A 23,628-nucleotide genomic window follows, 5' to 3' on the forward strand; every position below is an offset into this window, starting at 1 on the left:
TTACATTGGATTACGTGTTAATTGACAGGTGCACAAAAGAGAGACTTTTAGATGTTAATGTGCTGAGAGGTGCAACTGGAGGGATGTATGATCATTATCTTGTGGAGGAGAAGGTGAAGATTTGTAAAGGTTTTAAGAAAAGGAGAGAAAATGTTGGGGTGAAGAGAGTGGTGAGAGTAAGTGAGCTTGGGAAGGAGACTTGTTCGAGGAAGTACCAGGAGAGACTGAGTACAGAATGGAAAAAGGTGAGAACAAAGGACATAAGGGGAATAGGGGAGGAAAGGGATGTATTTAGGGAAGCAGTGATGGCTTGCGCAAAAGATGCTTGTGGCATAAGAAGCGTGGGAGGTGGGCAGATTAGAAAGGGTAGTGAGTGGTGGGATGAAGAAGTAAGTTTATTAGTGAAAGAGAAGAGAGAGGCATTTGGACAATATTCACAAGGAAATAATGCAAATACCTGGGAAATGTATAAAACAAAAAGAGGCAGGAGGTCAAGAGAAAGGTGCAAGAGGCAAAAAAGAGGGCAAATAAGAGTTTGGGTGAGAGAGTATCATTAAATTTTAGAGAGAATAAAAAGATGTTTTGGAAGGAGGTAAATAAAGTGTGTAAGACAAGGGAACAAATGGGAACTTCAGTGAAGAGGGCTAATGGGGAGGTGAAAACAAGTAGTGGTGATGTGAGAAGGAGATGGAGTGAGTATTTTGAAGGTTTGGTGAATGTGTTTGATGATACGAGTGGCAGATATAGGGTGTTTTGGTCATAGAGTTTCAGATATAGGGTGTTTTGGTCATAGAGTGGCAGATACAGGGTGCTTTGGTCGAGGTGGTGTGCAAAGTGAGAGGGTTAGGGAGAATGATTTGGTAAACGGAGAAGAGGTAGTAAAAGCTTTGCGGAAGATGAAAGCCGGCAAGGCAGTGGGTTTGGATGGTATTGCAGTGGAATTTATTAAAAAAGGGGGTGACTGTATTGTTGACTGGTTGGTAAGGTTATTTAATGTATGTATGACTCATGATGAGGTGCCTGAGGATTGGTGGAATGCTTGCATTGTGCCATTGTACAAAGGCAAAGGGGATAAAAGCGAGTGCTCAAATTACAGAGGTATAAGTTTGTTGAGTATTCCTGGTAAATTATATGGGAGGGTATTGATTGAGAGGGTGAAGGCATGTACAGAGCATCAGATTGGGGAAGAGCAGTGCGGTTTCAGAAGTGGTAGAGGATGTGTGGATCAGGTGTTTGCTTTGAAGAATGTATGTGAGAAATACTTAGAAAAGCAAAGGGATTTGTATGTAGCATTTATGGATCTGGAGAAGGCATATGATAGAGTTGATAGAGATGCTCTGTGGAAGGTATTAAGAATATATGGTGTGGGAGGCAAGTTGTTAGAAGCAGTGAAAAGTTTTTATCGAGGATGTAAGGCATGTGTACGTGTAGGAAGAGAGGAAAGTGATTGGTTCTCAGTGAATGTAGGTTTGCGGCAGGGGTGTGTGATGTCTCCATGGTTGTTTAATTTGTTTATGGATGGGGTTGTAAAGGAGGTAAATGCAAGAGTCCTGGAAAGAGGGGCAAGTATGAAGTCTGTTGGGGATGAGAGAGCTTGGGAAGTGAGTCAATTGTTGTTCGCTGATGATACAGCGCTGGTGGCTGATTCATGTGAGAAACTGCAGAAGCTGGTGACTGAGTTTGGTAAAGTGTGTGGAAGAAGAAAGTTGAGAGTAAATGTGAATAAGAGCAAGGTTATTAGGTACAGTAGGGGTGAGGGTCAAGTCAATTGGGAGGTGAGTTTGAATGGAGAAAAACTGGAGGAAGTGAAGTGTTTTAGATATCTGGGAGTGGATCTGTCAGCGGATGGAACCATGGAAGCGGAAGTGGATCATAGGGTGGGGGAGGGGGCGAAAATTTTGGGAGCCTTGAAAAATGTGTGGAAGTCGAGAACATTATCTCGGAAAGCAAAAATGGGTATGTTTGAGGGAATAGTGGTTCCAACAATGCTGTATGGTTGCGAGGCGTGGGCTATGGATAGAGATGTGCGCAGGAGGATGGATGTGCTGGAAATGAGATGTTTGAGGACAATGTGTGGTGTGAGGTGGTTTGAGCGAGTAAGTAACGTAAGGGTAAGAGAGATGTGTGGAAATAAAAAGAGCGTGGTTGAGAGAGCAGAAGAGGGTGTTTTGAAATGGTTTGGGCACATGGAGAGAATGAGTGAGGAGAGATTGACCAAGAGGATATATGTGTCGGAGGTGGAGGGAACGAGGAGAAGAGGGAGACCAAATTGGAGGTGGAAAGATGGAGTGAAAAAGATTTTGTATGATCGGGGCCTGAACATGCAGGAGGGTGAAAGGAGGGCAAGAAATAGAGTGAATTGGAGTCATGTGGTATACAGGGGTTGACGTGCTGTCAGTGGATTGAAGCAAGGCATGTGAAGCGTCTGGGGTAAACCATGGAAAGCTGTGTAGGTATGTATATTTGCGTGTGTGGACGTGTGTATGTACATGTGTATGGGGGGGGGGGGGTTGGGCCATTTCTTTCGTCTGTTTCCTTGCGCTACCTCGCAAACGCGGGAGACAGCGACAAAGTATAAAAAAAAAAAAAAAAAAAGTTTGTTGCGTATTCCTGGTAAATTATATAGGAGGGTATTGATTGAGAGGGTGAAGGCATGTACAGAGCATCAGATTGGGGAAGAGCAGTGTGGTTTCAGAAGTGGCAGAGGATGTGTGGATCAGGTGTTTGCTTTGAAGAATGTATGTGAGAAATACTTAGAAAAGCAAATGGATTTGTATGGAGCATTTATGGATCTGGAGAAGGCATATGATAAGAGTTGATAGAGATGCTCTGTGGAAGGTATTAAGAATATATGGTGTGGGTGGCAAGTTGTTAGAAGCAGTGAAAAGTTTTTATCGAGGATGTACGGCATGTGTACGTGCAGGAAGAGAGGAAAGTGATTGGTTATCAGCAGTGAATGTGAATGTAGGTTTGTGGCAGGGGTGTGTGATGTCTCCATAGCGTTGTTAGGGTTGATAGAGTTGTTAGGGAGGTGAATGCAAGAGTTTTGGAAAGGGGCAAGTATGCAGTCTGTTGTGGATGAGAGAGCTTGGGAAGTGAGTCAGTTGTTGTTCGCTGATGATACAACGCTGGTGGCTGATTCATGTGAGAAACTGCAGAAGCTGGTGTCTGAGTTTGGTAAAGTGTGTGAAAGAAGAAAGATGAGAGTAAATGGGAATAAGAGGAAGGTTATTAGGTACAGTAGGGTTGAGAAAAACTGGAGGAAGTGAAGTGTTTTAGATATCTGGAAGTGGATTTGGCAGCGGATGGAACCATGGAAGTGGAAGTGAATCATAGGGTTGGGGAGGGGGCAAAAGTTCTGGGAGCATTGGAGAATGTGTGGAAGTTGAGAACATTATCTCTGAAAGCAAAATTGGGTATGTATGAAGGAGTAGTGGTTCCAACAATGTTATATGGTTGTGAGGCGTGGGCTATAGATAGAGTTGTGTGGAGGAGGGTGGATGTGCTGGAAATGAGATGTTTGAGGACAATATATGGTGTGAGGGGGTTTGATCGAGTAAGTAATAATAATAATAGGATAAGAGAGATGTGTGGTAATAAAAAGAAAGTGGTTGAGAGAGAAGAAGAGGGTGTTTTGAAATGGTTTGGGCACATGGAGAGAATATTCTGAGTGAGGAAAGATTGACAAAGAGGATACATGTGTCAGAGGTAGAGGGAACAAGAAGTGGGAGACCAAATTGGAGGTGGAAAGATGGAGTGAAAGAGATTTTGAGTGATCGGGGCCTGAACATGCAGGAGGGTGAAAAGCGTGCAAGGAATAGAGTGAATTGGAATGATGTTATACTGGGGTCGACGTTCTGTCTATGGATTGAACCAGGCTGTGTGAAGCATCTGGGGTAAGCCATGGAGGGTTCTATGGGCCTGGATGTGGGAGCTGTGGTTTCTGTGCATTATACATGACAGCTAGAGACTGAGTGTGAACGAATGTGGCCTTTGTTGTCTTTTCCTAGCGCTACCTCGCGCAAATGCGGGGGAAGGGGGTTGTTATTTCATGCGTGGCGGGGTGGCAATAGGAATGAATAAAGGTATGAATTATGTTTTTTTTTTTTTTTTTTTTTTTTTTTTTTTTTTTACTTTGTCGCTGTCTCCTGCGTTTGCGAGGAGACAGCGACAAAGTATAAGTTATGAATTATGTACATGTGCATATATGTATATGTCTGTGTTTGCATATATATGTATACATTGAGATGGAGAGGTATGTATATTTGTGTGTGTGGACATGTATGTGTATGTGGTTGGGTTGAGCCATTCTTTCGTCTGTTTCCTTGCGCTACCTCACTAACGCGGGAGACAGCGACAGGTAAAATAAATAGATAAATATAACCATTATCATCATCTATTCATTATACTTAGTCGCTATCTCCCGCGTTAGCAAGGTAGTGCAACGAAACAGAAGAAAGAATGGCCTAACCCACCCACATACACATGTGTATACATAAACGCCCACACATGCACATTTACATACCTATACATTTCAAAATATACATACATATACATACACAGACATATACATATATACACATGTACATAATTCATACTTGCTGCCTTCATCCATTCCCATCACCACCTTGCCACACATGAAATGGCATCCCCCCTCCACACAAGGAAGCGCGAGGAAAAAAAAACAAAGGCCACATTTGTTCACACTCAGTCTCCAGCTGTCAAGTGTAATGCACCAAAATCATGGCTTCCTTTCCACATCCAGGCCCCACAAAACTTTCCATGGTTTACCCCAGATGCTTCACATGCCTTGGTTCAATCCAGTGACAGCACACGTCGACCCCGATATACCACATCATTCCAATTCATTCTATTCCTTGCACCCTCCTGTATGTTCAGGCCCCGATCACTCAAAATCTTTTTCACTCCATCCTTCCACCTCTAATTTGGTCTCCCACTTCTTGTTCCCTCCATCTCTGACACATATATCCTCTTTGTCAATCTTTCCTCACTCATTCTCTTCATGTGACCAAAACATTTCAATACACCCTCTTCTGCTCTCTCAACCACACTCTCTTTATTACCACATATCTCTCTTACCCTTTCATTGCTTACTTGATCAAACCACCTCACACCACATATTGTTCTCAAACATCTCATTTCCAACAAATCCACCCTCTTCTGCACAACCCTATCTATAGCCCATGCCTCACAACCACATAACATTGTTGGAACCACTATTCCTTCATATATACCCATTTTTGCTCTCCAAGATAACGTTCTCGCCTTCCAAACATTCTTCAATGCTCCCAGAACCTTCATCCCCTCCCCTACCCTGTGACTCACTTCCGCTTCCATGGTTCCATCCGCTGCTAAATCCACTCCCGCATTATTATTACCATTATACTTGACTGCCGTTTCCCACGTCAGCAAAGTAGCACCAGGAAACAGATGAAGAATGGCCCATCCCCTCATATACACATATATATACATTTTTTTTTTTTTTTTTTGCTTTGTCGCTGTCTCCCGCGTTTGCGAGGTAGCGCAAGGAAACAGACGAAAGAAATGGCCCAACCCACCCCCATACACATGTATATACATACGTCCACACACGCAAATATACATACCTACACAGCTTTCCATGGTTTACCCCAGACGCTTCACATGCCTTGATTCAATCCACTGACAGCACGTCAACCCCGGTATACCACATCGCTCGAATTCACTCTATTCCTTGCCCTCCTTTCACCCTCCTGCATGTTCAGGCCCCGATCACACAAAATCTTTTTCACTCCATCTTTCCACCTCCAATTTGGTCTCCCTCTCCTCCTCGTTCCCTCCACCTCCGACACATATATCCTCTTGGTCAATCTTTCCTCACTCATTCTCTCCATGTGACCAAACCATTTCAAAACACCCTCTTCTGCTCTCTTAACCACGCTCTTTTTATTTCCACACATCTCTCTTACCCTTACGTTACTTACTCGATCAAACCACCTCACACCACACATTGTCCTCAAACATCTCATTTCCAGCACATCCATCCTCCTGCGCACAACTCTATCTATAGTCCACGCCTCGCAACCATACAACATTGTTGGAACCACTATTCCTTCAAACATACCCATTTTTGCTTTCCGAGATAATGTTCTCGACTTCCACACATTCTTCAAGGCTCCCAGAATTTTCGCCCCCTCCCCCACCCTATGATCCACTTCCGCTTCCATGTTTCCATCCGCTGCCAGATCCACTCCCAGATATCTAAAACACTTCACTTCCTCCAGTTTTTCTCCATTCAAACTCACCTCCCAATTGACTTGACCCTCAACCCTACTGTACCTAATAACCTTGCTCTTATTCACATTTACTCTTAACTTTCTTCTTTCACACACTTTACCAAACTCAGTCACCAGCTTCTGCAGTTTCTCACATGAATCAGCCACCAGCGCTGTATCATCAGCGAACAACAACTGACTCACTTCCCAAGCTCTCTCATCCCCAACAGACTTCATCCTTGCCCCTCTTTCCAAAACTCTTGCATTCACCTCCCTAACAACCCCATCCATAAACAAATTAAACAACCATGGAGACATCACACACCCCTGCCGCAAACCTACATTCACTGAGAACCAATCACTTTCCTCTCTTCCTACACGTACACATGCCTTACATCCTCGATAAAAACTTTTCACTGCTTCTAACAACTTTCCTCCCACACCATATATTCTTAATACCTTCCACAGAGCATCTCTATCAACTCTATCATATGCCTTCTCCAGATCCATAAATGCTACATACAAATCCATTTGCTTTTCTAAGTATTTCTCACATACATTCTTCAAAGCAAACACCTGATCCACACATCCTCTACCACTTCTGAAACCACACTGCTCTTCCCCAATCTGATACTCTGTACATGCCTTCACCCTCTCAATCAACGCCCATATACGCACACATACATATCAACATATATACATAAACATACACATACAAAGACATATCCATATATACACATGTAAATATTCATACCTGCTTGCCTTCATCCATTTCCGGCACTACCCAGTCCCACATTAAACAGCATCGCTACCCCCTGCTTCAGTGAGGTAGCGCCAAAAAAACAGACAAAAAAGGCCACATTCGTTCACACTCAGTCTATAGCTGTCGTGTATAATGCACTGAAACCACAGCTCCCTAACCACATCCAGGACCCACAGACCTTTCCACTGTTTACCCCAGACATTTCACATGCCCTGGTTCAGTCCATTCATAGCAAGTCAACAATTGTATACCATAACATTCCAATTCATTCCATTAATTGCACACTGCTCACCCTCCTGTATGTTCAGGCCCTGATCGCTCAAAATCATTTTCATTCCATCCTTCTACCTCCAGTTTGGTCTCCTGCTTCTCCTCCTTCCCTCCACCTCTGACACATCTATCCTCTTTGTCAATCTTTCCTCACTCATTCTCTACATATGTCCAAACCATTTCAATACACCCTCTTCTGCTCTCTCAACCACACTCTTTTTATTTCTACAAATCTCTCGTACTCTTTCATTACTTACTCTATCAAACCATCTCACACCACATATTGTCCTCAAACATTCCATTTCCAACACATCCACCCTCCTCCTTACAAACCTATTTATATCCCATGCCTTGCAACCATATAATATTGTTGGATCTACTATTCCTTCAAACATACTCATTTTTGCTCTCCGAGATAACATTCTCTCCTTCCACACATTGTTTGACGCTCCCATAACCATTTGCCCCCTTCTCCACCCTGTGACTCACTTCTTCCATGGTTCCATCCGCTGCTAAGTCCACTCACAGATATCTAAAACACTTCACTTCTAGTTTTTCTCCAATCAAAGTTACCTCCCAATTACCTTGTCCCTCAACCCTACTGAGCCTAATAACTTTGCTCTTATTCACATTTACTCACAAGTTTCTCCTTTCAAACACTTTACCAGACTCAATCACCAACTTCTGCAGTTTCTCACCCGAATCAGCAACCAACGTTGTATCATCAGTGAACAACAACTGACACTTCCCAAGCCCTCTCATCCACAGCAGACTGCATACTTAACCCCTCTCCAAAACTCTTGCATTCACCTTCCTAACCACCTCATCCATAAAAAAATTAAATAGCCATGGAAATATCACACACCCCTGCCGCAAATTGACATTAACTGGGAACCAATCACTTTCCACTCTTCCTACTAATATGCCTTACATCCTTGGTGAAAACTTTTCACTGCTTTTAGCAACTTACCTCCCACACCATGTACTCTTAAAACCTTCCACAAAGCATCTCTATCAACCGTATCACATGCCTTCTCTAGATCCATAAATGCTAAATACATGTCCATCTGTTTTTGTATTTCTCATCTACATTCTTCAAAGCAAACACCTCATCCACATATCCTCTACCACTTCTGAAACCACACTGCTCTTCTCCAGTCTGATGCTCTGTACATGCCTTCACCCTCTCAATCAATACCCTCCCATATAATTTTCCAAGAAATACTCAACAAACTTATGCCTCGGTTATTTGAAAACTCACCTTTATCCCCCCTGCCTTTGTACAATGGCACTATACATGCATTCCGCCAATTCTCAGGCACCTCACCATGATCCATACATACATTGAATACCCTTACCAACCAATCAACAACACAAGTCACCCCCTTTTTTGATAAATTCCACTGCAATACCATCCAAACCCGCCGCCTTGCCGGCTTTCATCTTCTGCAAAGCTTTCACTACCTTTTCACTCTTTTCCAAAATCATTCTTCCTAACCCTCTCACTTCGCACACCACCCCGACCAAAACAACCTATAGCTGCCACTCTATCATCAAACACATTAAACAAACCTTAACAATACCCAGGGATAAATTATTTAACAATATTTCTGTAGTGAAACCAAAAGGCATTCTATCTACCTGTCTTTCTATTTCTCTGATAACTAATCTCTCTGGGAACTCCCATCAAAGGGGTGGCCATGGCAAAAGAGTTTCTACTTATCCCTGTCCAAATATTCCTCCTCTGCATACACCATTCTATCCATTTTTCCCTCATTTTTTTGCCCTCTAGTACTCTTCTGTTCTATTTCCCCTAAAGGCATTCTTTCCTCCAAAAGTGTTTGTGAGGTGTAAAGCAAACATTTATTATTCTTTGTCGCTGTCTCCCGCGTTAGCGAGGTAGCGTAAGGATACAGACAAAAGTATGGCCCAACCAACCCACATACACATGTATATACATACATGCCCACACGTGCACATATACATACCTATACATTTCAACATATACATACACAGACAAATACATGTATACACATGTACATATTCATACTTGCTGCCTTCATTCATTCCCGTCGCCACCCCACCACATATGAAATGGCACCCCCCCTCTCCTTGCGCATGCACGAGGTAGCACTAGGAAAATTCAACAAAGGCCACATTCGTTCACACTCAGTCTCTAGCTGTCATGTATAATGCACCGAAACCACAGCTCCCTTTCCACATCCAGGCCCCACAGAACTTTCCATGGTTTACCCTAGACGCGTCACATGCCCTGGCTCAATCCATTGACAGTACATCAACCCTGGTATACCACATCATTCCAATTCACTCTATTCCTTGCACACCTTTCATCCTCCTGCATGTTCAGGCCCAATCGCACAAAATCTTTTTCACTCCATCCTTCCCCCTCCAATTTGGTCTCCCACTTCTCGTTCCCTCCACCTCTGACACATATATCCTTCTGGTCAATCTTTCCTCACTCATTCTCTGCATGTGACCAAACCATTTTTATACATCCTCTTCTGCTCTCTCAACTACGCTCTTTTTATTATCACACATCTCTCTTACTCTTTCATTACTTACTCATTCAAACCACTTTACACCACATATTGTCCTCAAACATCTCATTTCCAACACATCCACCCTTCTCAGCACACCCTTATCTATGGCCCACTCCTCACAACCATATAACATTGTTGGAACCACTATTCCTTCAAACATACCCATTTTTACTCTCCAAGATAATGTTCTCGCCTTCCACATACATACATAAATATCGAAGAAAATAAGGCAATTTACCTTTTCTTTCACAAAACTGAAAATTATTCTCACCTCTTCTTGAGTTTTCATGATCCTAAGTTTGTCTGCATATTCCTCAGACTCATCCTTTTTTATATAACCCACTAAACATCCATCTAACACCACCTCCAAACACTCAGAATATGGTGCTAGTGGACTGCTGTCAACAGATGTCATTCCAAGTTTAACAAGTGCCTGTCCTATGTCTTTAGGATTCTTAGGGCAGTGGTTAAGAACAATGCAGTTCTGTGCCAAGTGATTCAAAAGGCCACATGGAGCTCCATCAGGAGTATGCACGGGGCAGATGAAGCCTGGAACAATTAAAGCTTTGTAAAGTACAAAAATACATATTTAGTTAATATCTTTCTGCTAAGAAAATCTACCTTATCATAAGTATAACACATACAAATTTGTAAACAACAGGTAACACATATCTATATCCAAAACACCATTTCCCAATATCCAACAGAATGACCACTGCAGTTTCCTCCATGCATTCCAATCCTTGTGCTGCTGGAGGCATCTCTCTGTGCTATCACCTTTTTCAGCCACACTCCCCCATTTTTGACCTTTCATCTCAGTTTAATGTACCACTTCCTCACTCTTTTGCCAAACTCACATATAATCTGAGTCGACCTTCCCGCTTCCAATATCCTATATGTTTAAACCAACTCAGTAACCCTACTGACAAATCTATGCACTTCCATCCTCTTTGAAGGTGTGTCTGAGACACAAACATAAAGAAAGGAACTATATGTAACAGTTATGGATCTGGGGAAAGTGTGTGACTGGAGTTACGGAAATGCTCTGATAAAATTACAAAGGACATGCAGTATGGAAGGAAAGCTATTAGAAGAAAAGGAGCTTTTATCAAGAGACTGGCATGTGTGTGGGTATGAAGATAGGAGTGTGTGTGGTTCCAGTGAAAGCAGGTCTGCAGCATATGTGTGTGGTATCCCCATGGCTGTTTTATCTATTTGTGGACTGGGTGGTAAGGAAGGTCAACACAAGGGTCTTGAAGAGAGGAGCAGGTATGCAGTCTGTTGGGGGAGGGGAGCTTGAGAGGTAAATCAACTGTTATTTGCTAATGACAGAGTGCTAGTTGCTTAATTCAAGATAAAAACTGCAGGAGCTGGGATCAGAGCATGGGAGAGTATGTGATAGGAGTAAGTGGATAGGAAATATGAATAAATGCAGGATCATAAGTTGTACTAAAAAGAAACAGGATATCTGGAATGTTATGATGAATACAGAGAACATGGAAGAAGTGGAGTTTTTTGATAACTGGGAGCAGATATAATAGTAAATGGAACCATGGGTACTGAAGTGAGCTATGGGAAGGGTGAGGGGACAAAGGTATTGGATGCAACAAGAATTTTATGGAAAGAGTGTAACTGTCTTTATAGGAGATAGGTATGCCTGATTGTATCATAGTCCCACTGATGCGGCATATGTATGAGGCACGGGCCTTAGATAAAACTACAAAGAATAGCATGGATATGTGATGAATGAGGACAATGTGTGTTGTGAGGAGGGTTGACTGAATAAGAAATAATAGGGTAGAGAGAGGTGTGATAGTAAAAGAAGCATAAAAGAGAAAGCTGAGTAAAGTATACTGAAATGGTCTGGACAAATGAAGAGGATGAATGAGGATAGGATGACAAAGGTACACATATCAGAAGTGGAGGGAACAAGGAAAAGGGGAAACCAAAAATGAGTTGGAAATATAGAGTGAAGATGCTTGGAAGGTTCAGGGCCTGAACCTGCTGAAAGATGTGCAGCATAAAAGGACACATCAAATTGGAGAAAAGTGGTATATGGGGGATAACATGCTGTCAATAGGATGAAACAGGGCATCTAAGGTAGTTGGGGGAAACCATGGAAAGTCTGTGGGGCCTAGCAGTGGATAGCAGGCTTAGATTTCAGTGAACTGTACCTGACAGCTATGGAGTGGATGTAAGTTAATGAAGCCATTTCTTTGTGTGCTCCTAGCACTAACTCACAAATGCAGGAAATGGTAGGTATGCAGTCTGTTGGGGGTAAGGGGGCCTGAGAAGTGAGTCAGTTATTGTTTGCCAATGATATGGTGCTGGTGGCAGATTCAGATGAGAAACTGCAGAAGTTGGTGCTTAAATTTGAAAATCAACATGGCAGCAAAGGAACCATGGAAGTAGAGATAAATCACAGAGAGGGTGAAAGAGAGGTCACTATCTGAAGGGGCAAAAATGGGTATGTTTGAAGGGACAGTAGTCCTAATGATGTAAGGATGCAAAGTATGGGTTACAGATCAGAATGTACATATGAGGGTGAATTTGTTGGAAAATGAAATGCTTCAGGACAATATGTGGTAGGAGGAGAGTTGATTGAGTAAGTACTGACAGGGGTGGTAATAAGAGTAGGGATGAGACCAATGAAACTTACTTTGGCCACATTAAAAGAATAAGATCAATGAAATCTACTTTGGCCATATGGAAAGAATGAGTGAGGAGAGGCTGACAGAGACAAAATATGAGCCATGGACTTTCGTAGTGCAGCAGTTAGCATTACTGACTGTGATGCATTCATGAGCCACCCAGCATCGAGCTTGTGGATAAATATGCTGAAAAAGGACTGGTGATTGGGAATATCTGGTATAAAAATATATACAATGGGTATACAATGGGCCTGGATGTGGAAAGGGAGCTGTGGTTTCAGTGCATTACGCATGACAGCTAGAGAATAAGTGTGAACAAATGTGGCCTTTTTGTCTTTTCCTGGCGCTACCTCACTGGAGGGGATGCTGTTTCCTGCGTGGCAGGGTGGCGACAGGAATGAATGAAGGCATCAGGTATGAATATGTGCATGTGTATATATGTATATATCTGTGTATGTATATGTCCATGTATGCATATCTATGTATACAGTGGATTGCATATGTGCATGTACGTGCATCTATATATATTTTTTTTATTATCATTTTTATGTGCATGTATGTGCATCTATATATGTTTTTTTTATTATCATTTTGCTTTGTCGCTGTCTCCCGCGTTTGCGAGGTAGCGAAAGGAAACAGACGAAAGAAATGGCCCAACCCACCCCCATACACATGTATATACATACATGTCCACACACGCAAATATACATACCTATACATCTCAATGTACACATATACATACACACACAGACACATACATATATACATATACACACAATTCACACTGTCTGCATTTATTCATTCCCATCGCCACCTCGCCACACATGGAATAACATCCCCCTCCCCCCTCATGTGTGCGAGGTAGCGCTAGGAAAAGACAACAAAGGTCCCATTCATTCACACTGAGTCTCTAGCTGTCATGCAATAATACACCGAAACCACAGCTCCCTTTCCACATCCAGGCCCCACACAACTTTCCATGGTTTACCCCAGACACTTCACATGCCCTGATTCAATCCACTGACAGCACGTCAACCCCGGTATACCACATCGATCCAATTCACTCTATTCCTTGCCTGCCTTTCACCCTCCTGCATGTTCAGGCCCCGATCACTCAAAATCTTTTTCACTCCATCTTTCCACCTCCAATTTGGTCTCCCACTTCTCCTTGTTCCCTCTACCTCCAACACATATATCCTCTTGGTCAATCTTTCCTCACTCATTCTCTCCATGTGCCCAAACCATTTCAAAACACCCTCTTCTGCTCTCTTAACCACGCTCTTTTTATTTCCACACATCTCTCTTACCCTTACATTACTTACTCGATCAAACCACCTCACACCACACACTGTCCTCAAACATCTCATTTCCAGCACATCCACCCTCCTCCGCACAACTCTATCCATAGCCCACGCCTCACAACCATACAACATTGTTGGAACCACTATTCCTTCAAACATACCCATTTTTGCTTTCCGAGATAATGTTCTCGACTTCCACACATTCTTCAAGGCTCCCAGGATTTTCGCCCCCTCCCCCACCCTATGATTCACTTCTGCTTCCATGGTTCCATCCGCTGCCAGATCAACTCCCAGATATCTAAAACACTTTACTTCCTCCAGTTTTTCTCCATTCAAACTCACCTCCCAGTTGACTTGACCCTCAACCCTACTGTACCTAATAACCTTACTCTTATTCACATTTGCTCTTAACTTTCTTCTTTCACACACTTTACCAAACTCAGTCACCACCTTCTGCAGTTTCACACATGAATCAGCCACCAGCGCTGTATCATCAGCGAACAACAACTGACTCACTTCCCAAGCTCTCTCATCCACAACAGACTGCATACTTGCCCCTCTTTCCAAAACTCTTGCATTCACCTCCCTAACAACCCCATCCATAAACAAATTAAACAACCATGGAGACATCACACACCCCTGCCGCAAACCTACATTCACTGAGAACCAATCACTTTCCTCTCTTCCTACACGTACACATGCATTACATCCTCGATAAAAACTTTTCACTGCTTCTAACAACTTGCCTCCAACACCATATATTCTTAATACCTTCAACAGACCATCTCTATCAACTCTATCATATGCCTTCTCCACATCCATAAATGCTACATACAAATCCATTTGCTTTTCTAAGTATTTCTCACATACATTCTTCAAAGCCCGGTCTCGTGCATCAAAACCACTAACACACTCATTCAGCTGCTCCCAAAACACTTGCCTCTCATGATCTTTCTTCTCATGCCCAGGTGCATATGCACCAATAATCACCCATCTCTCTCCATCAACTTTCAGTTTTACCCATATTAATCGAGAATTTACTTTCTTACATTCTATCACATACTCCCACAACTCCTGTTTCAGGAGTATTGCTACTCCTTCCCTTGCTCTTGTCCTCTCACTAACCCCTGACTTTACTCCCCAGACATTCCCAAACAACTCTTCCCCTTTACCCTTGAGCTTCGTTTCACTCAGAGCCAAAACATCCAGGTTCCTTTCCTCAAACATACTACCTATCTCTCCTTTTTTCACATCTTGGTTACATCCACACACATTTAGGCACCCCACTCTGAGCCTTCGAGGAGGATGAGCACTCCCCGCGTGACTCCTTCTTCTGTTTCCCATTTTAGAAAGTTAATACAAGGAGGGGAGGATTTCTGGCCCCCCGCTCCCGTCCCCTCTAGTCGCTTTCTACGACACGCGAGGAATACGTGGGAAGTATTCTTTCACCCCTATCCCCAGGGATAATATACATATATATATACATATACACATACACACACATACACATACATATGCACATATACACACACACACACACATACATATATATACATATGAAAAATGTAAGAAACAATTTAGAAAACTGACACTTCTAGCTTGAAATGAATGAAAAAAATGAATGTCACATAATGGTTCAACCTCTGGCTATGGAAAAAGGAAATGTATAATTTATTTACACAAACGTCAATAGTATCCATTTGCTTTTCTAAGTATTTCTCACATACATTCTTCAAAGCAAACACCTGATCCATACATCCTCTACCACTTCTGAAACCACACTGCTCATCCCCAATCTGATGCTCTGTACATGCCTTCACCCTCTCAATCAATACCCTCCTATATAATTTACCAGGAATACTCAACAAACTTATACCTCTGTAATTTGAGCATTCACTCTTATCCCCTTTGCCTTTGTACAATGACACTATGCAAGCATTCCGCCAACCCTCAGGCACCTCACCATGAATCATACATACATTAAATAACCTTACCAACCAGTCAACAATACAGTCACCCCCTTTTTTAATAAATTCCACTGCAATACCATCCAAACCTGCTGCCTTGCCGGCTTTCATCTTCCGCAAAGCTTTTACTACCTCCTCTCTGTTTACCAAATCATTTTCCCTAACCCTCTCACTTTGCACACCACCTCGACCAAAACACCCTATATCTGCCACTCTATCATCAAACACATTCAACAAACCTTCAAAATACTCACTCCATCTCCTTCTCACATCACAACTACTTGTTATCACCTCCCCATTAGCCCCCTTCACTGAAGTTCCCATTTGCTCCCTTGTCTTACAAACTTTATTTACCTCCTTCCAGAACATTTTTTCATTCTCCCTAAAATTTTATGATACTCTCTCACCCCAACTCTCATTTGCCCTCTTTTTCACCTCTTGCACCTTTCTCTTGACCTCCTGCCTCTTTCTTTTATACATCTCCCACACATTTGCATTCTTTCCCTGCAAAAATCGTCCAAATGTCTCTCTCTTCTCTTTCACTAGTAATCTTCCTTCTTCATCCCACCACTCACTACCCTTTCTAATCAACCCACCTCCCACACTTCTCATGCCACAAACATCTTTTGTGCAAGCCATCCCTGCTTCCCTAAATACATCCCATACCTCCCCCACTCCCCTTACCTCCTTTACTCTCACCTTTTTCCATTCTGTACTCAGTCTCTCCGGGTACTTCCTCACACAAGTCTCCTTCCAAAGCTCACTTACTATCACCACTCTCTTCACCCCAACATTCTCTCTTCTTTCTGAAAACCCCCACAAATCTTCACCTTTGCCTCCACAAGATAATGATCAGACATCCCTCCAGTTGCACCTCTCAGCATATTAACATCCAAAAGTCTCTCTTTTGCGTGCCTATCAATTAACATGTAATCCAATAACGCTCTCTGGCCATTTCTCCTACTTACATATACTTATATATTTTTTTTTTTTTTTTGCTTTGTCGCTGTCTCCCGCATTTGCGAGGTAGCGCAAGGAAACAGACGAAAGAAATGGCCCAACCCACCCCCATACACATGTATATACATACGTCCACACACGCAAATATACATACCTACACAGCTTTCCATGGTTTACTCCAGACGCTTCACATGCCTTGATTCAATCCACTGACAGCACGTCAACCCCCGTATACCACATCGCTCGAATTCACTCTATTCCTTGCCCTCCTTTCACCCTTCTGCATGTTCAGGCCCCGATCACACAAAATCTTTTTCACTCCATCTTTCCACCTCCAATTTGGTCTCCCTCTTCTCCTCGTTCCCTCCACCTCCGACACATATATCCTCTTGGTCAATCTTTCCTCACTCATTCTCTCCATGTGCCCAAACCATTTCAAAACACCCTCTTCTGCTCTCTTAACCACGCTCTTTTTATTTCCACACATCTCTCTTACCCTTACATTACTTACTCGATCAAACCACCTCACACCACACATTGTCCTCAAACATCTCATTTCCAGCACATCCACCCTCCTGTGCACAACTCTATCCATAGCCCATGCCTCGCAACCATACAACATTGTTGGAAACACTATTCCTTCAAACACACCCATTTTTGCTTTCCGAGATAATGTTCTCGACTTCCACATATTCTTCAATGCTCCCAGAATTTTCGCCCCCTCCCCCACCCTATGATTCACTTCCGCTTCCATGGTTCCATCCGCTGCCAGATCCACTCCCAGATATCTAAAACACTTCACTTCCTCCAGCTTTTCTACATTCAAACTTACCTCCCAATTGGTTTGACCCTCAACCCTACTGTACCTAATAACCTTGCTCTTATTCACATTTACTCTTAACTTTCTTCTTTCACACACTTTACCAAACTCAGTCACCAGCTTCTGCAGTTTCTTACATGAATCAGCCACCAGCACCATATCATCAGCGAACAACAACTGACTCACTTCCCAAGCTCTCTCATCCACAACAGACTGCATACTTGCCCCTCTTTCCAAAACTCTTGCATTCACCTCCCTAACAACCCCATCCATAAACAAATTAAACAGCCATGGAGACATCACACACCCCTGCCGCAAACCTACATTCACTGAGAACCAATCACTTTCCTCTCTTCCTACATGTACACATGCCTTACATCCTCAATAAAAACTTTTCACTGCTTCCAACAACTTGCCTCCCACACCATGTATTCTTAATACCTTCCACAGAGCATCTCTATCAACTCTATCATATGCCTTCTCCACATCCATAAATGCTACATACAAATCCATTTGTTTTTCTAAGTAATTCTCGCATACATTCTTCAAAGCAAACACCTGATCCACACATCCTCTACCACTTCTGAAACCACACTGCTCTTCCCCAATCTGATGCTCTGTACATGCCTTCACCCTCTCAACCAATACCCTCCCATATAATTTACCAGGAATACTCAACAAACTTATACCTCTGTAATTTGAGCACTCACTCTTATCCCCTTTGCCTTTGTACAAAGGCACTATGCAAGCACTCCGCCAATCCTCAGGCACCTCACCATGAATCATACATACATTAAATAACCTTACCAACCAGTCAACAATACAGTCACCCCCTTTTTTAATAAATTCCACTACAATGCCATCCAAACCTGCTGCTTTACCGGTTTTCATCTTCCGTAAAGCTTTTACTACCTCTTCTCTATTTACCAAATCATTTTCCCTAACCCTCTCACTTTGCACACCACCTCGACCAAAACACCCTACATCTGCCACTCTATCATCAAACACATTCAACAAACCTTCAAAATACTCACTCCATCTCCTTCTCACATCACCACTACTTGTTATCACCTCCCCATTAGCCCCCTTCACTGAAGTTCCCATTTGCTCCCTTGTCTTACGCACTTTATTTACCTCCTTCCAAAACATATTTTTATTCTCCCTGAAATTTAATGATACTCTCTCACCCCAACTCTCATTTGCCCTCTTTTTCACCTCTTGCACCTTTCTCTTGACCTCCTGCCTCTTTCTTTTATACCTCTCCCACTCATTTGCATTTTTTCCCTGAAAAAATCGTTCAAATGCCTCTCTCTTCTCTTTAACTAATAATCTTACTTCTTCATTCCACCACTCACTACCTTTTCTAATCAACCCACCTCCCACGCTTCTCATGCCACAAGCATCTTTTGCGCAAGCCATCATTGCTTCCCTAAATACATCCCATTCCTCCCCAACTCCCCTTACCTCCTTTGTTCTCACCTTTTTCCATTCTGTACTCAGTCTCTCCTGGTACTTCCTCACACAAGTCTCCTTCCCAAGCTCACTTACTCTCACCACTCTCTTCACCCCAACATTCTCTCTTCTTTATTGAAAACCCCCACAAATCTTCACCTTTGCTTCCACAAGATAATGATCAGACATCCCTCCAGTTGCACCTCTCAGCACATTAACATCCAAAAGTCTCTCTTTCATGTGTCTATCAATTAACACGTAATCCAATAACGCTCTCTGGCCATCTCTCCTACTTACATACGTATACTTATGTATATCTCGCTTTTTAAACCAGGTATTCCCAATCACCAGTCCTTTTTCAGCACATAAATCTACAAGCTCTTCACCATTTCCATTTACAACACTGAACACTCTATGTATACCAATTATTCCCTCAACTGCCACATTACTCACCTTTGCATTCAAATCACCCATCACTATAACCCGGTATTGTGCATCAAAACCACTAACACACTCATTCAGCTGCTCCCAAAACACTTGCCTATATATATATATTTTTATTTTGCTTTGTCGCTGTCTCCCGCGTTTGCGAGGTAGCGCAAGGAAACAGACGAAAGAAATGGCCCAACCCACCCCCATACACATGTATATACATACGGCCACACACGCAAATATAAATACCTACACAGCTTTCCATGGTTTACCCCAGACGCTTAACATGCCCTGATTCAATCCACTGACAGCACGTCAACCCCGGTATACCACATCGATCCAATTCACTCTATTCCTTGCCCTCCTTTCACCCTCCTGCATGTTCAGGCCCCGATCACACAAAATCTTTTTCACTCCATCTTTCCACCTCCAATTTGGTCTCCCTCTTCTCCTCGTTCCCTCCACCTCCGACACATATATCCTCTTGGTCAATCTTTCCTCACTCATTCTCTCCATGTGCCCAAACCATTTCAAAACATCCTCTTCTGCTCTCTCAACCACGTTCTCTTTATTTCCACACATCTCTCTTACCCTTACGTTACTTACTCGATCAAACCACCTCACACCACACATTGTCCTCAAACATCTCATTTCCAGCACATCCATCCTCCTGCGCACAACTCTATCCATAGCCCACGCCTCGCAACCATACAACATTGTTGGAACCACTATTCCTTTAAAGATACCCATTTTTGCTTTCCGAGATAATGTTCTCGACTTCCACACATTCTTCAAGGCTCCCAGTATTTTCGCCCCCTCCCCCACCCTATGATCCACTTCCGCTTCCATGGTTCCATCTGCTGCCAGATCCACTCCCAGATATCTAAAACACTTTACTTCCTCCAGTTTTTCTCCATTCAAACTTACCTCCCAATTGACTTGACCCTCAACCCTACTGTACCTAATTACCTTGATCTTATTCACATTTACTCTTAACTTTCTTCTTTCACACACTTTACCAAACTCAGTCACCAGCTTCTGCTGTTTCTCACATGAATCAGCCACCAGCGCTGTATCATCAGCGAACAACAACCGACTCACTTCCCAAGCTCTCTCATCCCCAACAGACTTCATACTTGCCCCTCTTTCCAAAACTCTTGCATTCACCTCCCTAACAACCCCATCCATAAACAAATTAAACAACCATGGAGACATCACACACCCCTGCCGCAAACCTACATTCACTGAGAACCAATCACTTTCCTCTCTTCCAACACGTACACATGCCTTACATCCTCGATAAAAACTTTTCACTGCTTCTAACAACTTGCCTCACACCATATATTCTTAATACCTTCCACAGAGCATCTCTATCAACTCTATCATATGCCTTCTCCACATCCATAAATGCTACATACAAATCCATTTGTTTTTCTAAGTATTTCACGCATACATTCTTCAAAGCAAACACCTGATCCACACATCCTCTACCACTTCTGAAACCACACTGCTCTTCCCCAATCTGATGCTCTGTTCATGCCTTCACCCTCTCAATCAATACCCTCCCATATAATTTACCAAGAATACTCAACAAACTTATACCTCTGTAATTTGAGCACTCACTCTTATCCCCTTTGCCTTTGTACAATGGCACTATGCACGCATTCCGCTAATCCTCAGGCACCTCACTATGAGTCATACATACATTAAATAACCTTACCAACCAGTCAATAATACAGTCACCCCCTTTTTTAATAAATTCCACTGCAATACCATCCAAACCTGCTGCCTTGCCAGCTTTCATCTTCCGCAAAGCTTTTACTACCTCTTCTCTGTTTACCAAATCATTTTCCCTAACCCTCTCACTTTGCACACCACCTCAACCAAAACACCCTATATCTGCCACTCTATCATCAAACACATTCAACAAACCTTCAAAATACTCACTCCATCTCCTTCTCACATCACCACTACTTGTTATCACCTCCCCATTTGCGCCCTTCACTGAAGTTCCCATTTGCTCCCTTGTCTTACGCACTTTATTTACCTCCTTCCAGAACATCTTTTTATTCTCCCTAAAATTTAATGATACTCTCTCACCCCAACTCTCATTTGCCCTCTTTTTCACCTCTTGCACCTTTCTCTTGACCTCCTGCCTCTTTCTTTTATACATCTCCCACTCAATTGCATTTTTTCCCTGCAAAAATCGTCCAAATGCCTCTCTCTTCTCTTTCACTAATAATCTTACTTCTTCATCCCACCACTCACTACCCTTTCTAATCAACCCACATCCCACTCTTCTCATGCCACAAGCATCTTTTGCGCAATCCATCACTGATTCCCTAAATACATCCCATTCCTCCCCCACTCCCCTTACTTCCATTGTTCTCACCTTTTTCCATTCTGTACTCAGTCTCTCCTGGTACTTCCTCACACAAGTCTCCTTCCCAAGCTCATTTACTCTCACCACCCTCTTTACCCCAACATTCACTCTTCTTTTCTGAAAACCCCCACAAATCTTCACCTTAGCCTCCACAAGATAATGATCAGACATCCCTCCAGTTGCACCTCTCAGCACAATAACATCCAAAAGTCTCTCTTTCGCGCGCCTGTCAATTAACACGTAATCCAATATTCTTTCTTTCTTTTCTTTCAAACTATTCGCCATTTCCTGCATTAGCGAGGTAGCGTTAAGAACAGAGAACTGGGCCTTTGAGGCAATATCCTCACCTGGCCCCCTTCTCTGTTCTTTCTTTTGGAAAATTAAAAAAAAAAAAATAATGAGAGGGGAGGATTTCCAGCCCCCCGCTCCCTCCCCTTTTAGTCGCCTTCTACAACATGCAGGGAATATGTGGGAAGTATTCTTTCTCCCATCCCCAGGGATAACATTTTTTTTTTTTTTTTGTGCTTTGTCGCTGTCTCCCGCGTTTGCGAGGTAGCGCAAGGAAACAGACGAAAGAAATGGCCCAACCCACCCCCATACCCATGTATATACATACGTCCACACACGCAAATATACATACCTACACAGCTTTCCATGGTTTACCCCAGACACTTTACATGCCTTGATTCAATCCACTGACAGCACGTCAACCCCGGTATACCACATCGCTCCAATTCACTCTATTCCTTGCCCTCCTTTCACCCTCCTGCATGTTCAGGCCCCGATCACACAAAATCTTTTTCACTCCATCTTTCCACCTCCAATTTGGTCTCCCTCTTCTCCTCGTTCCCTCCACCTCCGACACATATATCCTCTTGGTCAATCTTTCCTCACTCATTCTCTCCATGTGCCCAAACCATTTCAAAATACCCTCTTCTGCTCTCTCAACCACGCTCTTTTTATTTCCACACATCTCTCTTACCCTTACGTTATTTACTCGATCAAACCACCTCACACCACACATTGTCCTCAAACATCTCATTTCCAGCACATCCATCCTCCTGCACACAACTCTATCCATAGCCCATGCCTCGCAACCATACAACATTGTTGGAACCACTATTCCTTCAAACATACCCATTTTTGCTTTCCGAGATAATGTTCTCGACTTCCACACATTCTTCAAGGCTCCCAGTATTTTCGCCCCCTCCACCACCCTATGATCCACTTCCGCTTCCATGGTTCCATTCGCTGCCAGATCCACTCCCAGATATCTAAAACACTTTACTTCCTCCAGTTTTTCTCCATTCAAACTCACCTCCCAATTGACTTGACCCTCAACCCTACTGTACCTAATAACCTTGCTCTTATTCACATTTATTCTTAACTTTCTTCTTTCACACACTTTACCAAACTCAGTCACCAGCTTCTGCAGTTTCTCACATGAATCAGCCACCAGCGCTGTATCATCAGCGAACAACAACTGACTCACTTCCCAAGCTCTCTCATCCCCAACAGACTTCATACTTGCCCCTCTTTCCAAAACTCTTGCATTCACCTCCCTAACAACCCCATCCATAAACAAATTAAACATATATATATTATTTTTTCTTATTATACTTTGTCGCTGTCTCCCGCGTTTGCGAGGTAGCGCAAGGAAACAGACGAAAGAAATGGCCCAACCCCCCCCATACACATGTATATACATACATCCACACATGCAAATATACATACCTACACAGCTTTCCATGGTTTACCCCAGACGCTTCACATGCCTTGATTCAATCCACTGA

General features: G+C 42.9%; 1 protein-coding gene across 4 annotated transcripts in view; it reads right to left on the minus strand.

Moving 5' to 3' along the window:
* The window catches only part of Polr1B (RNA polymerase I subunit Rpl135), a 242,799-nt gene that overhangs the window by 123,398 nt on the left and 95,773 nt on the right, over window positions 1-23,628 (minus strand). For all 4 annotated transcript variants that reach the window (XM_071673312.1, XM_071673309.1, XM_071673310.1 and 1 more), the window contains one exon: window positions 10,141-10,418. In XM_071673312.1, coding sequence (XP_071529413.1) covers window positions 10,141-10,418 — 278 coding nt within the window. The remainder of the gene's footprint in view (window positions 1-10,140; window positions 10,419-23,628) is intronic.

Source organism: Panulirus ornatus, chromosome 18 (assembly GCF_036320965.1).
Source record: "Panulirus ornatus isolate Po-2019 chromosome 18, ASM3632096v1, whole genome shotgun sequence".
Classification (NCBI taxonomy): Eukaryota; Metazoa; Arthropoda; class Malacostraca; order Decapoda; family Palinuridae; genus Panulirus; species Panulirus ornatus.